Consider the following 18,639-nt stretch of genomic DNA (forward strand, 5'->3'; position numbering starts at 1 on the left):
TAGTGTCACCAAAATCTTTTCAGCCAAGTTTTAAACATTACTCACCACCAAACAAGGTTACATGCTGCCTAGGGCTCCAGCTAGCTGTGGTAAAAGATTCTAAATTTAAAAGGCAGCCAGCAAGTTTACCACAAGAGGTAGGAGTTCTCATTCTCACAAGCTAGACATTTCCTATAGATAGGTAGTACATACTGAACTGCAGAAAGCACAGTTTCTCCAGACTGGATAATCCAAATAAAAAGCAATGTTAAACACAAAGTCTTAATTTAAGGTAAAAAAAACTTAGTAAGTTAGCTAAGAGTATATAAGCCACTTTCTTAAAATTAGTGCCCCAGTGCTTAATGCTGATTACATTAAAAGATCAGTACTATTTTTCAATATATTGTTAATCTCATCAGAATCATTAATGGTAGCTGTTTAGCAGGCAGATTATCAGAACATGAATCTGAGTTGCCTTAGTATGGTGAGGTTGGATGATGTAGAACTTTTCATTCTGAAAAGATTTATTGTCCATGGTTTTCAAAATAAGGTGTAAGGATCAGTGATAATAATGCACCTGGGAACTTGTTAAGAATTGTCATGCTCTCAACATTCATGTCAGATCTACCAAATTCGAAACTGGTGATGAGACCTAGCATACTGAGTTGACTTTTTGTTCTCTGGTACTGGGACTGAACCCAGGGGTGTTTTACCACTGAGTTGCATCCACAATCCTTTTTAAATTTTGAGACAGGATATCACTAGGTTGCCCAAGCTGGCCTTCAACTTTAGATCCTCCTTCCTTAGCCTTCTGAGTTGCTGGGATTACAGACAACAGTACCCATGCATCCTAAGTTTTTAAGCCCATGTAGAAATTCTGATGCTTATTACAGCTTGAACATTCAGCAATTCCATGTTTCTCAATACAGGTTGAGTATTCCTTATCCTTTATGTTTGGAATCAAAAATGTTTCATATTTTGACTTTTTCTGCCTTTTGGAATATTTATATATTATATATAATGAGATAACTTGAGAATAAGATACATGTCTAAACATGAAAATCATTTATGATTCACGTACGTTTTATACACATAGCCTGAAGGTACTTTTACACTATTTTTGGTACAATTTACACAATAATTTTAGCATTTTTAACTGTAACCATCACATGAAATTCAGTGGTAGAATTTATCACTTGTGGTATCATGTTTGTACGTAGTAAGTTTCAGATTTGGGAGCATTTTGTATTTCAGTGTTTGTATTAGGGATGTTCAAACTGAGTGTAAGAATAATTTTCTCCAGGTGGTTAAAAAGCTGAATTTCAATAAAACAAAACTCAAGTTGGTTTTTTGTTTGTTTGTTCTTTTACAATTCCCATCTAATTGTGGTCCACAAGCAGGCCTTGGGGATATAGAATGCAAATACATGAAGGAAGAAGGGTAGGAGGAAGAGATTTTAGGCTCAGAGTAGATAAATGGAGATTAAGTGTTTCTCTCTCTCCCTCCCTCTTCTCCCTCTTTTTAAGAAACAAACACTCACGAAATCAGAAAGTCCCTGGAAAGAGATATCCCTAAAAGCATCTGAACTCTGCTAATGCTTATCCTTTAATGCCTTTTAAATTACTTGATAATTTACAGGAAGTTTATTTAGTGTTAATGTCTGTGGTCTCTTTGTGGCCTATCAACCTCCAGCCAGGAAAAGGAATATTTGAAATGGATGTTTCTGGGACACCACAAAACCCTTGCAGAGGACATTGAGCCATGGGTTATGACGACTTTGGAAAACACCACAGTAAATGCTTGTTGTCTTAATTTTCTGACATAAGTGAAAACAGATGCTTGGGTTGAATGGCCAATTAAGAGCAAGTGTTATATAATGCAATTTGGCTGACAAACTTAGGGGATTATAAAACTCCATGCATGTTCTTCATAAATAGCTGAGAAAGGCACCTGAAATATTTGAAAAAAATCACTGAGATGTTGGTAAAAAGGTGTGAAAATGGAATTTGTCAAGAATATGTAGAGAAGAAAATTAGGCTAAACTATAGTATGAAGTACTATTACACCTCTAGTGAATCAATGATATATATCTAGTTAGTCATTCTAGTGATTCAGTTGTAATATCAATATGTGAGTTGTTCCCAAACAGGATAATAAAAATGTCACTTGCTTCAGGGTAAGACTATTTATAAAGGGTTTTGTAATGGGATTGTTATACATAGGAGCAAAATGCTAAATCACTATTTTTAATATGGGGATCAAAAATCAATAATATCACACTAAATTCAATTAGTTCTCACAGACTTTCACCTAATATATATTATATATTTATAGATAACATGTTTATACATATTTATAAAAACATTTATATTTGTATCACAAGGAGAACCAGCGCAACTTAGCACAGGACACATATGCAAACACACACACACACACACATCTGGAAACCTAATACACAGTCTTCTCTTGGCATCCATGGGGAATTGGTTCCAGAATCCTTCACCAATATCAAAATCCATGGATGCTCAAGTCCCTAATGTAAAATGGTGTAGTATTTGTGTACAACCTATGCACATCCTCCCAAATACTTCAAATTGTTCCTAGATTATTTATAACACATAGTATAATGTAAATGTTATTGTAAGTAGTTGTTTTATTTTTTTAGTAAATAATGGCCAAAAAAGCCTTCACATGTTCAGTAGAGATGAAATTTTATTTTCAAAAACATTCAATCCACAATTGGTTGAATCCCCAGATGTAGAATATGTAGAATCATGGATATGGAGGGCTGACAATATGTATTTTTATTCAATTATTAATATGGGTTATGGTTGAAAAAGTCTAAATGCCAAGAAAATATACAAAGTTCCTATGGAAGGTATAGTGGATGGTCTTCCAAGCACAGGGATCAGAACTTGAAGAGACACGAAAACAGGAAAGAGGAGGGCTGTTAATGAAGTGAGAGGAAAATTTGGAAGACATCTGTCGAGTACAGCAAAGAAAACCGTGAGCCCAAGAATGGAGATCAAAGAGGGAAGCTGGCATGTCGAAAAGAACTTGAATGCCTACAACTGTGATCTGATTGCCAACGAGAGGATCACATTTCCTGGGGATACTTTACACAGAAGCTCAGTTTCATGGAAATGTTGGTTACAAGTCAAATGAAGAGAAACATGGCATTTGAATGTAAGCCTTGGGAAAAGCTACAAAAAAAGTGCTTCAAAATATCCAACTACAACTACAACAGAACCAACACAAAACCAACTTTACACAATGACACTATAATATCTAGATTTTGTCATGTGTATATTGTTGCCAACCTTCACAGGACATAATATTTGTCCTATACTTGAGGCTATTTAAGAATGAACATGCAGTTAGGGTTGGTGCGATCTGATTGGCTCAGGGCTTATCACATGAATACATGTGAGTTTTCAAGCTTGCTGATGCCAAGATAAATGAGCAAGAAATCATGATATTTTCAATCTAATAGGACACTTAACATGACATAGAAATAATAACCCTGCCTTGAAAAAGATATAAAGTGTGTATTGTCTTCTAAAGGATGATTCCTGGTGCATCCAAACAGATGGGGAGTCAGCTGTGGGGCGGAGCATGAGCCAAAGTGGCCAGCAGGAGTGGCTGTGGGTGGAAGCCAGGAGAATACTCTGAGGACTCTTATAGTGTTGAGAGAAAGGGGAAAGAGGACAAGAGGGAAGCAGGAGGAAAAGGCAGGGCAAAAGAAAGGGCTGAAGGTTTAGGAAAGAGAAGAATGGGGAACGAAAAGAGGGAGGCTGGAAAAGGGTCCCATCAGGTGACTTATCAGTCACCAATCCAATGCCTGGGACTCAACCAGACAGACTATAGCAGGCACCTAGCTAAAAGCAAATCATGCAGGGCTGCCTCCCCAGAACCACAACGTGTGCTCCCAAATCTTTGACAATAAAGGGCCAATCTATTCTGAGCAGGACCTTCCCAATCCATGTAGGGAGAGATGGACAAGGGAACCGAGCGTGATGCTGATGGCAAGGGTTATGTCTAAAGCATCCACAATGGTTTGACTCTCCCCCTCAGAGCCCATTTGAGTGTGAGGCTGCCACACCACAGATCCCAACACATTAACCACTGACACCCAGCAAGAAGGTGTTCTCATCTCTCAGCATCTTTTCCAGACTGTGGAGCTTCCAGCAGATGTCCCTCTCATTGCCACAGAAGGCAAAGAGATTTTAAAAGTGCACCTGGTCTCCACATCTCCTCTTACCTTGGTTAAGAAAGTTACTATGGCCATTAAAGTCGTCCTAATATCATTTATTTGTGGAAGCTAAAATAAGAACTGATATTTATTATACTCTTTTTTCAGAGGAAGAATTCTGATGTTCACAGATTCACATTTACTTCTGTGCTTTTACCCACTAACCTATATTGCTATTTTTCAATACTTATCTTCTCATTTTTTAATGAAACTACAGATTAGGATAAACCTGAATAAGAAAGCATATCCATCAACACTTTCCTTCTAATGCTACTGAAAATATGAGCAGTTAGAGCAAAATTCTGTAACAGGATCATCAGGGGTTGTTTGAAGAAGATGGACTAGAAGAGGAACGGAGGGGCAGACTTTAGATTATCTGATATACTGTCCTAAACCAATTGGTTAGGGGTAGTGTAACTCCATCTGGAAAATGAAAGGAGAAGGAACTGTCCTGCCTTCTCTGACAGCATAACTGGAGCAGGACTAAATTCCAGAGTTCTCTGCCAGCAAGACTTTGGCAGCCACCCCAAACTCCTCCTTCAACGACAGAATCTGGGGCTCTCAGAAAGAAGGCCTATGAGGTCTTGCAAGCCTTCACATGCGTGTGCGCAGTGTACTTTCAGTGAGGCCCTTGGAACCAGAACATTTTCTTACCAACCAACAGAATGGAAAAATCAAAGGATGGTATTCAAGGAAAAAGGAAATCTGAAACTCCACCTTGGCATCACATGGGAAGCAAAAGCACCCCAGTTCCAGGTCCTCAGAAGCGTCTGTGCACTGCTCAAAAGGGAAAGACCTTTCTGTGTTCTGAAGATGCAGTGGAATGCATTTCAAAGAGGTTTTAGGTCATAAGATTTGCTATGTGCTCAAAAATTGTCCTGAAAACAGAAGAAGATGAGCCAGAATGTATATGGTAATGTATACAATGAAAGAAACCATTTCCCAAAGAAATCGTGTGACCAGGACTTTGCGAGAAGGGAAATTCATGGCACATTTGCTTTACTCCAGTGTTATACACTGATGGGCTCATGAGGTCTTGGTTTGTCTTTCTTATTACATGAATTAATTTCTTTATGTATATCAAAGCTAGTGTATGACAACACGGTGGAATGGCTTAACTCCTGGAAATTCAATTGTTAAATGAGGACAAAGAATTAAGACACTGATGATTTCACATAAAATAAAATGACATTTGTGTGGTCAAATAGAACTGATTTCAAATTCCTCAAAGGCAGAAATTGTTCTACTCCTCTTTGTAATCTTTATATGATGATTTTTAAATATTACTTGGATGACAAAGTAAATGTAAGTTCAGTCCCGATAAAGGAAATCAGTCACAGCTTCTCAGGTCTAGCTTCTGAGATTTTATAAAATTAGAGAATGTCACTTATGTCCTAATACCAAAAACAAATGTTAATCTTAATCTTAAGCGTTTTTGTATTGTACTTTGAGAAGGAAGCCCGAAAAATTATTCCAAACAGTGTTTTAAAATCCTAGAATCAGGCAAAAAATAACAACAATAACAACTTTTAGATAGAAAGTAAAACTCAAATAGCAAAATAATTTACTTGCAACTTTTAAATTTTACTCTATATTCTTCTAGGAGCATTTATCAAGTATTTATACATGCACATTTTCAAAAATTGTTGATTAGTTATTCTATAGCTCTGGCCATATTGGAATTACCAGAGAAATATTTTAAAAATCTCTTACCCTGGACTAATGGAATTGTGATGAGGCAGGGGTAGTAGAGCATAATTTTGAAAACTCAGTTATCCTCATGTGCAGCCAGGATTAGAACTGTTGCGATGGATGATACAAATACTGGTGAACTTATGTTAAAAGAAGAAAAGGTAAGGTAAGGTTTGAAGTGGGCAAAACTTTTCTCTACAAGTAATTTCTAATCTGATAAGAAGGTGCTTGACGTGAGTGAGTTTGGTCTGGGTTTCTAATGGAGGGGCATTAGATGCATAATCCTTGACTAGAGAATGGTAACAGACTATCTATGGAAGCACCAAATCTTCTACCTCTTTTTTTTTTTTCAGAATTCTGGTGAGAGGAACATTAGCTGACTTTATAGCTTGTGTTCTAAGATGGCTTCAAACCTCAGACTAACTCTGAGGATCCCAAATTTCCAGCAAAATCCCAGGGAATATAAATCAGGGTTCTGTTGGGTCAGAAAAATCTATTACATACCATAACTATCTCACCATGGAAGGTTTTCAGTGGGAAACACTGGTAAATATTATGAGCAGTGAACGAAATCCTGATTCAGTCTTGCTACCTACAGAACTTTCCCAGAGACCCCCAAGCCAACCTTCCCTACCATGTGCCTCCTAAAACCTTTAAAATCTTTCCAACACAAGAAGAGACTATGGGCTAAATAAAAGACCCACAGGGTGCTCAAGTATTATTAAACATTCTACAAGATTCTGAGTGTCATGCTGAGAATATTTCTTTGTACCACCTAAATTTTGTTCTGTTTCCTGAGAGCACGTGGAAGAACTGCTGTTTTATTAACACGAAATAGCATCTGAGAGAAAATTTTCTGAGTTGCCGCCATCACATCTAGTAACAAAAGTATACCTTCTTTCCCCAACCACAAATTTATCCTCATTGTAATTCCTCCATTTACTTTAAAAGCCACTCTATTAATGTTTCTGAAGCACATTTTCACTGGGACTGCATGACCAAGTTCATACATATTAACGGCTTAATATTTTTTCAGATTTTTAAAAATCATTTTTGATTATGTTTTTTCCTTTGAGAGATGGTGGCATTAATGAAAGCAATTCCTCTATTTTGAGGGAATTTGCTTTGTGTGGCCCCCTATATGGATTAACCATACTTGATGAACTACAGAGAAACTCAGCTGACTGTCAACAATAGATAGAAACAAAAGTCAGTTTGACTACTTCATCTTAAACACTTAGCAAAGACAGTTAAAACCAAAACACAGCTATTCCTGGGCATTTTAAATAATAATAATAGTTAAATGTAACTTCCAAGAATAAGTAAACTGGAGGCTACAAAAGAGATTCTTAGGCAGGAATGCCTGATAACTATCAAAAGGAACTGCCAGAGTAGTTTTTAGTTTAAAGCCTACAGCTATTTCTAACCTACACAGGTAGGCTTAGTGTTTGCTAGTATGATTATCCAGGCCTAAGTAACAGAATTAAAGGTTTCTGTATCAACAAAGGAATCTAGGTGCCAATTGGCCTGTTGCATACAGAGAAGATTCACATTGGATGCTGAATATTTACCTTTGCATTCTTAACATACTTATCTCAATTTTCGGGAAGTTCCTAGAATCAACTCCAACTATGGAGGGACACAAATAAGCAGTTTGCCTACTGAGCATCTGCCAGTAATGGCTGAATTCTGTGGGAAGTTGATGGACTGAGTAATTATGCTCAAACCAGTGTGTCCTCTGGAGTCAGATTTCCTATGTCCATGGTTCTGCTATATCACTTAGTGACTTCAAGCTACCATTGAACATTTTGTGGCAGGTAGACTCTAAGATAATCTAAGAATATAATTACCTCTCACCTTCTCACCAACAAGATACGGCAAAAGAGAGGGGCCTTCACTTCTGCAATTAGGCTACATGAGTCTACCTGCAGACTCTTCTGGACAAGTAGCCATAGTAGAAAGGCCCATCTGACAAAGAACTGAGATGACCTCTGGCCAATGAAGGCCAGTGATGAAATGAGGCCCTCAGACCAACGACCCTTCAGGAACTGAATTCTTTGACCACATTAGCTTGACAGGGAATCCTTCCCCAGCCAGGCCTTCAGATGAGACCAGCCCTAGAACCTTCACTGAAGCCTCATGAAAGACCCAGCTAAGCCAGGATGACTCCTACCCCACAGCATGTTTGAAACAATGAATGCATTATTTTAAGCTGCTTTATGGAAATTTGTTACGCAAAAATATAATTAGCATATTCTTTAAGATACTAATAATATACTTTTCACAAGTGTGAGGATAAAAAGAGATCATTTACGTAAGCACAGCCTTAAACACCTAACCTGGTATATGGTAAATTCGGTTATATTTAATGAAATGTATGTATTTAATGCATTGTTTTTCCATTCATTTTTAGAACTTTTTTTTTTAGCTGATACTATTTATATTTACTGTGTGTGTATGGGTGGGGAATACTGGGGATTAAACCCAGATCCTCACACATACTAGACAATTCCTCTACCACTGAGCTACATCTATAGCCTTTTTATTTTATATTATTTTATCTTGAGACAGGGTATCAGTATGTTGCCCAGGATGCCTTGAACTTGTAGTCATTCTGCCTCAACCTCCCAAGGAGCTGAGATTTCAGGCATGTACTACCACATCTAGATTTTTTTTTTTTACACTTTTGGTCATTTTTTTTTAAACAGATTTGTTTTTATTTTATTATTTTAGCAATTGATCACATTAGATTTTTAACTTTTATTTTTATGTTTGTTTTTACATAACTTTTATTAAATTCACCTCTTTTATGCCTACCTTTCTTTATAAAAGTCAATCAGGGAATACTTAAGAGGGAATTCTTTCTGAGGATGGTGACCCAGATAGAATGGATGGTCATATCTCAAGAATGGTTGTCCCTTCACTCAAGGTCTCACTTTCATCTTAGAAAAACCCTCCGTCAACTCACATGAACCTACCTAAACATTTTAATCTTCTTTGCGACAATATAGTACTGATGAATTCTATTCATAAGTGGTCAGCTCTGTCTTGAATCAACAGAAAGGGAGAAGCTAAAATTCCTTAAGATTTTGTATCTCATTGTCCAACTGAACAGTGTATGAAACTAAATCAATGATGTATCTAGGGGAATTTTATTTTTAAATCTTGAGTTTTTTACATTCCTAATTTAAAGTTCTTTTATAACACAGCTGAATCTCATTTAGTTTTGCCTAGTAGATGTTCAATAATCAGTGCTCAAATAAACAAACATAGCCAATAAATCTGCCAAGAAACTTTAGTACTTTAAAAAATACTAAAATAATTCTGTGGTTTCCCAACTTTTTTCTTTTAGCAGCAGGGCTACTTCTTATAATGTACTCTTTAATACAGTCCTAGCAATACACAAATATTCAAATTAAATTAGAACTCCCTCCACTAGACTTTGCAGTCCCCCTATCAACCTCCCAACTTCTCTGCCCTAAGATGGAAGAGATCTGATGGTCCCTATCCCCTCACAAGTATCAACCACCCTTTGGAGACATGGACTGTGCTGTTAGAGTGACACATTTTTGTTTTGTCAAAGTTAAGATTGAGGGGGCCAGTACTGAGATGAGTGGCTGGAAAGTTTACAGAACAAGAAAAGCCTGCCTCCCCAAAGACAACGTTCTAAGTCCTCTTTGTAATAAATCATAAGGACTCAGAACAGAGACCAGAAAGGCATAGTCGATTGCATCCTGTGGATCTCTTGGTCTTCGTTTCCCCTCTCGATACTTTAGTAATTGCTGAGTTTGAGCCCAGCAGCCACCTCTGTTGGGAAGGCCCCTCACTTCTCAGCCATCCTTCTTCTTGCCCCCAAATGCATTTGTCCTTCACACTTCTACTTGAGGGCCTTTTATAATATTTGACACCTCCAGTCTGGATTTGGTCCTTTTGGCTAGTCTCAAAATTCACTGTGCTTCACCCAAATTGGAGAAGGATGCCACTTTACTGGAGTTATCCCTTTCTATCCCATCTCCTCTACTAACACCAGTTGCCTGAAGACAGGTGTCAAGTTTTGTCTTCCCAGTCTCAGTGCTCTCCATAAACATGGGGTAGAATTTATAACTTAAATAAACTAGTGTATCTTTACACAGATTACAGAGATGATATTTCATCAAAATCAAGGGTAATGTCTTGGCCATGCTGTCTATGTGGCTAGGGCAAAGTTATTTAAACATGTAGAGGCATAATCTGATGCTTTACAAAATGCAAGCAATAGGATACCCACTTTGCAGGGGGATTTAGACAATTTAATTAGCTCATTAAAAATATGTAGCTCTATAATCTTAGCATGATCCCTGCCTTATGGATGCCTTGTCCAGTCACCTGCCATCTGCCAGGTGGACCTCTGGACTGCTCTGATACTAAATACCCTTAACTGTCCACACCTCACCTGATAGAGACCAAGGACTTTGGGTGACTTTCCCCCAACTTCATCCCCTTTCAGCAGGAAGCAGTTTGGAGATGTCATCACCCATTTTTCCATAGAAGTGGAACTTGGAAATTGAGAGTGAGGAAATATAACAGTGGTCCACTTTATACTTTAAATATAGCCCTTGCTGCTCTGCCACTGCAACCTATTTTTAAAATGGACACATTTCTTTCTCTTCTTCTCTCCCTCCTCCTCCTCAATCTCTCCTACTCCCTAATCTCAGGGAAAACAGGATTACCTCTCTTCCTCCTATTAGGCAGATTTATCTGTCCTTGAGTACAAACCCACCATAGAAATGAAGTAATCCAGAATTTGGGGATTGTACCAGAAAAGCTCAGAAATGACTGTCTCCCAAATTGACTAGTGAACATGTGGAATGTAGCCTTTAAATCACCTCTTTAAAAGCCCCCTGTTCCTGATGATGGGCAGAATCACAGCCTTTGGGACTCGAGGTCCCCTATGTTTCTCCTTTGCTAGCCAAGCAGAAATATTTATTATTTATTAATAAATAATAATTAAGGGGGACCATCAGATCTCTTCCATCTTAGGACAAGGAAATATTAATAATAAATAATAAATAATTATTATTTAATAATACCTATTATTTACTTTTCTTCAGAAAAATAATATATATTTAATAAATTATGTGTGTGTGTATATATATATAAATTACCACATGTAGTACACATTAAAAAATGTCATCTATGAGAATGAAAACAATAGCAGTAGTAGCTAATAGCCATGATGATGGTCACTGTTATATCATCTGTTCCTGTGTTTTTTAATACCTGACCTCAGAGACCACTACCTTTTCAGGTAAAACCTCAGACAAAGAGCGAGCTACCTATTCCCTCTGCCACATGACAAGAATCACACCCAAGATCCCCAGGCCCCCTGACCATGTGACTATACTTGCTCCTCTGTGGTTTTCCTCACACATGCCTTAAAGGGAGGTATGATAGACTTGCCTAATAACAGTATCCTTTGCCTTCAGGCTGAATACAACCCTTCATACACAGGAGTTTTAGCAGGTGTGCCAAGCCTCTGATGTCCAATTATAAGATTTTGTTGGCTCCCTTTACTCCGTGTGATTTTGTTTTCATATGTGTGATGGGGAGAAGAAACTTCTATGGTGCAAGAATAAAGGTTATGAAGGTTGCTGGGGCACAGGGGCTTCCTAAGGTACAAAACAACATGATTCATCTCAGGGGCCTATCTGTTAGGGTCCAATTGTCCTCCTGAAAGTTCAAGTGGTTCTCACCTGGAGAAGCCATGCAGCCTTTCCCATCTCCACTGAAACCCTGATCCTAAGGCAAAGGTGCAGCTTCCCCTGGAGAGTGTCTGCCCACATGCAAAAAGCACAGTCAGACTGGAAGGGGGCAGATGATTTGCCCAGTGGTCACACAAAACAGTAGGTCACTATCTCACCCCACCTGTCCACCAATGACACACCACCAAGCCATCTCAGAGATTTATCTTACAGTTTCAACAAAAGATCATATATTATTCAGTGTGCACTCAATATTAAGCCACCTTTATACTAGGAATAAGAATTTATTGGAGGCCAGTTATGTATAAGACCCTTTACTAAAATCTCTGCATCTCTTAACTCATTTAATCCTAAAATACTATGAGATAGATACCATTTTGCCCGTTTTACAGATGAGAAAACTGAGGCTTAGCAAAGTAACTTGCCAAAGAATATAGTCATTAGCATATAGGCACATGACATGTAACAGATGATTTCTTACAAATAATCAAACAATACATATATATACATATATATATATATATATATATATATATATATATATATAAAATGTTTGTATCAAATGTAACTTTGTCTTAGGAAAATGAGAAAATTAAGATGAACTTTAAACATTGTATGAGAATCAATTTTATTCACAAGAAGAATAGCATTCTCACACATGCTGTAGGGTGTGATGCCTAAGATTTGGGTGAGAGACCCTGCTTACCAAGTGGGAAATAGGGTAGAATGTGGATTTTTAATCAGAAACCCAGTATCCACTCCTGGCTCTGCCATTAACATGGGAAAAATCACTCAACTTCTCTATTCTTTGGATGCCTTCATTTAGAAAATAAACGTCAAGCTAAGCCAGAGATTTCCAAATATTGGCCTGTAATGAAGTTTTTATCAGTCTGTGGCAAAATGAGTAAAATGAGGATAATAGACTTGTTTGTGTAGTTAAATTCACTTGTTTTATAAATCTGTTAAAATGGTTTGTTTTATGAAAAATGGGAATCTTAAATAACACATGGTCCTTAACTAACTCTAAATTAGATAGGTAGAAAAAAAAGAAAAACCTTTTTTTTCCTTCTTTTTTTTAATCCTATTATAGCCCACCATTTCTCCAAATATGTTCTGGAACAGACAAACCCCTGGCAAGATATTATTACCATCATTTAAGTTAAATGAATTTGAGAAACAATGGGTTAAAAATTATAAAATGCTAACATCTATTGTGAATACCCAACCTATATGGACAAAGTATCAAAGGTTCCACAAGTAATTGACAAAAAGCAGCTGCCTACCCACTGTCACACACACCCACCCCCACACACACACCATCATAGGACAGAACACCTATTCCTGGAACACAGTTTGGGAAAGGTGACTTCAGTTAAAAGTCCCTCAGCAGCTTCCATGATTTGAAATAGGACTACAAACAATGAGACGTGCCATTTATTTTATAACAGATTTTTTTTTAATTTACAAAAGAACCTGGATGAAAACACTTCAGATTAAAACTTAATTAAATATACAAATATTTCATGATTATTTTTTACAACTATGTTTTTTTTTTCCTTTACCATTGAAAATAAAGGCAAACTGTATTAAGAGGTCTGTTTTTAGTGAATGCAGAATAATTAAAGCACTTGGGATTTGCAGAAGTTTACAATAAACCAAATTTTGGCTATCATCTCTACTTGGTGAATAGAAAATAAAATAAAACCATCTATAGGTATTGAGATGGAGAAAAACTCCAGACTCCTCTCAAATGATATGTTATTGTTAAATGTTTCATCACTATGAAGGGTCAATTCTAAATGCTGGTAGCTCAGACTCATTTTCATCACAGTTTGCTATGACCAAGGAACAAAATTCTTGGTATAAGAAAAAGATCTGATAGTGTTTGCTTTTCTTTTTTCTTTGCATAATTATTAGATCAGAGTTGAGAAGTTTTACTTCGCCTTTTTATTGCTTTTCACATCATCATGTGAAATACCAACCAGCCAAGTGCTTCAGCCTTCACATTCTGGATTCAAGTTTCACTTTACCCAGTGAAAGAAGAGCAGCTTTTGCTCGAGAGAAGATGATTCTGGAGTGAGCCCTCCAGGAAAGGACCCAGGCAAGATCTTCTGAATATTCTGACACTAACAACTTTTCTTGACTCTATTATGCACGCCAGGTTTTTGACAAGCCTGTGGCTCTCCGTTACCTCCAATATTTTCCATCATAACTGTACGGTAAATTCCAGCCTGTTTTTCATAATCCTGCTGACTACAGCAGTCTGCAGCCATAAAAGCCTTCACAGACCTAAAGTTGGCTTCCAAAAGTGCCTCTGCAAAGGAACGAAAGTACACACAACATTTCTGTTCAAAGACAGGAGAGGAAGGAGCCTCTTGTCTTAGTGCCGATGGGCTTAAAGCGTTTTTTGAGGTCTAAATTTAGAAAACTTAATTTTCTTCTAATGGCATTTGTAAACAAAATATCAACACTAAAATAAGAGCAGTTTAGGCAGGAGAAAGGGGGAGTGTCCTGTCCAACACATCAAACCCTCTTCCAAACTCCACTGAAGAGAAGTGTCTACCACTTAGCGCGTGACCATACTTTGGTCAGACCTGCCTAGACTCCCTCAACCTCCTGGTTAACAGGTATGCTTGAAGCTTGTGCCAAAGATTCCAGATTTCAGAATTAGCTTCTTTTAAATCTTAAGCTTGTGCTGGTTTAGTCTCTGAGTGATAAAAACAGCAAATAACTGACAAATTATAATAGCCCTTTACATAATGATTCAATATACAAATACTGTAACTTGAAACTATACCATTCCAGTTCCCTTGAACATACCCAACCAAGAAGTTGGTTTTCATTTTTGCCATAAAGAGCTGCAATTGAAAAGTAAATAATGGGGAGAGTGGAGTAATAGCTTAAGCAAACCCTTCACACATTTGAACTTTGACTTTCTGCAGCATAAATCTATCCCCCCATATGATAGAGCAGATCATATTTAATATTAACAGTTTAAAAACAAGTATCTCTTTAAAATATTTTTAAAACATAAAACATCAGAGCTACTTGCCTTTTGGCAATTTCTGTGCATTTCCCAGGGCAAGTGCAATACTTCCACAGAGAAGTAGACACCCCAAGCTGGAGAGCATGTTGCATTTGCCACCTCGCCTGGGGAGTGATGCTGGTGGGTGCCTCGCAACCCTGGAGCTGCATTTAAGTGGATGGTCTCCCAGTGACAGAGGCGGGCGGCTGCACTTAGCTGTGCCGTGGGCTTACTCACAGGGGGTGGAGACAAGATGACATCACACCCTTTCCCACACACACCAAAAAAAAAAAAAAAAAAGGCACAACAGCAAAAACATATCATCATATTTCCCTCTGTGAAATTCTGTCTCTTCTCTTCCCTCTGTAACATAAAGATTGAAATTATGGCCAATCTACATTTGTAAAAGAAAAAGAATTTGGGAAATTTTTAAAACATTCCATAGACTATTTTAAAGGATCTGGAAGAGACACACTTAAGACCATCAGAACATTAAAAATGTAAAATGAAACCTTGATAGTTAGGGAGAAAACTGTTTTCAGTTATCCAGTAAACCAAATCAATTCTTTGAGAGTAAATTCATAAAATATACTTTAAACTATCCTGTATTTTCAGTATTAGGAGAAATATTTAAGAGTAAATATTATAAATTAGCTATAATTTAAATTAGCTATAAATTAGGCTATAAATTAGCTATACATAGTATATAATATAAATGTGGAATAATCATATATATATATATATATACACACACACATATATATACATACATATACACAAATATATACATACAGATACTCTACAAGTAGATTATAGAGACAGCACTATTAACAATCAAGTCTCACTCTGAGCTGGGCTCTGCAATAGGACTGATTTGGTGCAGGCACTATGGTGTTTTTCCCATTTATTAGTGAGAAAAACAGAGGCTCAGAGAGGTTAAGTGTCCTGATCAAGCAAGTGTACCAATGATTAATAATTTAGACAGACTTTGGAACAGAAGATTTTTACCCTACTTACTATCAAGGTGCCTCCGAACAAACTTCCTTGATATATTATTGATACCAATTACATTTCAGTGCTTGCTCTTTTGCAGGCATGGGTCTGGTCAGTTTAGACATATGAAGATATTTATTCCTCAAAATGACCAATGAAGACAGTGCTGTCATTCCTCCCACTTAACAGGTAGAAAAAGTGTACATAGAGGTGCAATAGAAGGCCCAAGTTCACAGCTCCTGAGCAACAGAGCCAGCATTTTAAGCAGGCCATTTAACCCAGCACTTCTACTCCTAATTGCTAAACTTTAAATTCAAAAATAGAGATGACTGTGCCAACTTCATAAATTTTCTAGTAGGAATTTTAGAAAACATTTAGTAGTGCCTGTCACTCAGAAAGCAGTTGCTGAAAGTGACAGCAATAAATGACAAAAGTAAAGCCCTCCAGTAAATAGAATATATCTAGCCTGGTTGTAATTACCTCTGAAGTTCATGCATGTGCCCTCTCTCGCTAGAGCACATGGCCCCAAATATAGGCACATTGCTGGAATGACTGGGGTAATAATTTAAATATTGCTTATATTGAGTTTTTGAAAACAGCTTGTTTCACAATGTTGCTATAGCTGAACCCAAAACAGTAAGAAGGAACTGGAATAACTGGTCAAATGAAATGATAGGTAGAAAACTCACCAAAAGAAAACTTGAAGAGACAGCCTTGTCTTCCAAATAAAGTGTGAGAGGCACATTGTTAAAGTCATCTGGAGCTGGCTCGGTCCAAGCTCTCACCATTGGAATGCTCTGGCAGTGGCTGCGGAAGGGACTGGGTTATTTAACAAGTCTTTTTCATCTCTGATTTTCTACTTCAACAGGCAGCTCCCTCAAACCCGAGTTTGAACAGTCATCCAGCTGACCCTGCTGGTTCTGCTTCTATATGCCATTACCCTGAAGCTCAGCCAGTGAAGCCACAGTGTTAGCAGGAAATGACAGGTTTTCTGAGGGAACAATGCCAGCAGAAATATTGTCAAGGCGGCTAGTTCTTCAAAACAGTGTGAGGGGATGGTGTGAAGGTTGGGTGATGGGACTGGGCGATCAGCTTCTGTGTGACCAGCAGACCAATTCCCATCCACATTAGCAGTCATTATTTGCAGTTTGGAAATGACTGGAAGCTAATTAAACAAAGGCCAATCTGATTATTTTGTCAGATAGGTGGTTGCATTACCTTGGCTGCTAGGACAAATGACCATTCAGTAAAAATGCTGACAGTATTATCATAACTCTCCAAAGGCCGGGAGGAATAACGGCTTTAGAAAGGGCCCATCTCACACAGGACTTTCTACCTTCTCAATTAACAAAATATTTTCTGTCAGGTCAGATCTCTCACCCAGGCAGGAGGGATACAAATCCTCCAGAATGTAGGTCCCTCCTCACAGGGAATAAACACTTCAGGGCTTTAGTCATGCAATCATTGAAGGATTTTGGGCTCATCCCAAGGAAGAATTGACCCTCTGGCCATGGGTACATTGCAGATGACTACTGTGGAATAATTGGTACATTCTGTCAGGTTTCTCAGTTCTCTCAAGAGAATACCAACCCTCACCCTGTTTAAATGCCTCTTCAGCCACAATATCTTATTTGGAAATACGAAAATGCTAAGCTCCAGATACTTGTGAGATTGTAGACTACTGAATTTTATCACTGACATTTATAATAAAAAAAATCTTGTTGAAAGAACACTTAGGAACAACTGCTTGAAAAGCACATAAAATATGTACTGTGTTTCTTGTGAAGGCAGGAACCATGCCTCTTCTCTTTATCATCCCCTCCTTGCCTAAAACATAACAATGCTTTAAGTGTCACTGGAAAAATATCCATCAATTCCTCCAAACAGTCTAAAAGATAGTTCTGACTGACATAGAGAAAGTTTGAGTATGGTCTAGAATGTTGTTGGAAAACAATTCTCCAAGGGGCCCCATCTCATGATCAGATGCACTGATTTCCTGTGGTCCAGACTATCTTTTTTAAGAATGCTTGTATTGCAGACAGCCTTGGAAGACAGAACTTTTTTTGTGTGTTGACTCATATAATAAAGATATTGTTTCTTTCTGGGGCAAAAAGAATGGATGATTACTTCCCATCATCAAAGTTCCCCAAGCTCAGTTTTCTTTTATGATATCACCTGTACCTCTTTTGGCCTGTAGAAATTGGGATTCAGAATTGATACAAATACTGCTATTCAGACCTCTGCTATTTCTCTAATTGTCCCTTTGCCTTTGTCTCATTCCAGCATCTATGAACTATCCATGTTAGCTTGCACATAGGGTAAAATTGCAGAGCCTTCCAGTTCTTGACAGTTTTGGCCCACTCTAAAATATTTTACTAGATCTTGCTTTAGTATAGTGCTTTTGATAAAACACCTATATTCAAGTCCACTGTAAGGCTCAGCCATGAACCCCCCTTTGGGGCATAGTAAGAGATGGGGTAGAGAGAGTAAAAGGGAGGGGAGGGGAGGGGGGATAGTGAGGGACAGGAAAGGGAGCAGAGTACAACAATTACCAATAGGGCATTATGTAAAATTGTGGATGTGTAACCGATGTGACTCTGCAATCTGCATTTGGGGTAAAATTGGGAGTTCATAACCCACTTCAGTCTAATGTATGAAGTATGATATGTCAAGTGCTTTGTAACGTTGTGAACAACCAATAAAAAAAAAAAGTGTTGCTAGACAGTGCTTATTAATTAAATCATATACTTTAATAAAATCCTGGAGAAAACTTCTGATTATTTTTTTTGACACAAATAAAACAGCTATGGCTCCTTTTTCCTGAGAAACTATTTATTTTGTGACATTATAACCAGGTTCACTTTTTGTGTATATTGCTCGAGAACCACAGCCAATGTGTCCCCCACCCACACTAAGCATATAGGTCATGTGATGTGCATTTTCTGACATCATTCCTG

The 18,639-nt window shown here is 37.6% G+C and overlaps 1 protein-coding gene across 11 annotated transcripts in view; it reads right to left on the reverse strand.

Annotated features, from left to right (window-relative positions):
• ABI3BP (ABI family member 3 binding protein) overlaps positions 1–14,900 on the reverse strand; it is a 256,615-nt gene extending 241,715 nt beyond the window's left edge. For all 11 annotated transcript variants that reach the window (XM_081301600.1, XM_081301593.1, XM_081301601.1 and 8 more), the window contains exon 1: positions 14,717–14,900. In XM_081301600.1, coding sequence (XP_081157726.1) covers positions 14,717–14,795 — 79 coding nt within the window. In that variant the 5' untranslated portion in view covers positions 14,796–14,900. The remainder of the gene's footprint in view (positions 1–14,716) is intronic.
• Positions 14,901–18,639: the final 3,739 nt, after the last annotated feature.

Source organism: Spermophilus citellus, assembly GCF_964194105.1.
Source record: "Spermophilus citellus genome assembly, chromosome: 7".
NCBI classification, from domain to species: Eukaryota; Metazoa; Chordata; class Mammalia; order Rodentia; family Sciuridae; genus Spermophilus; species Spermophilus citellus.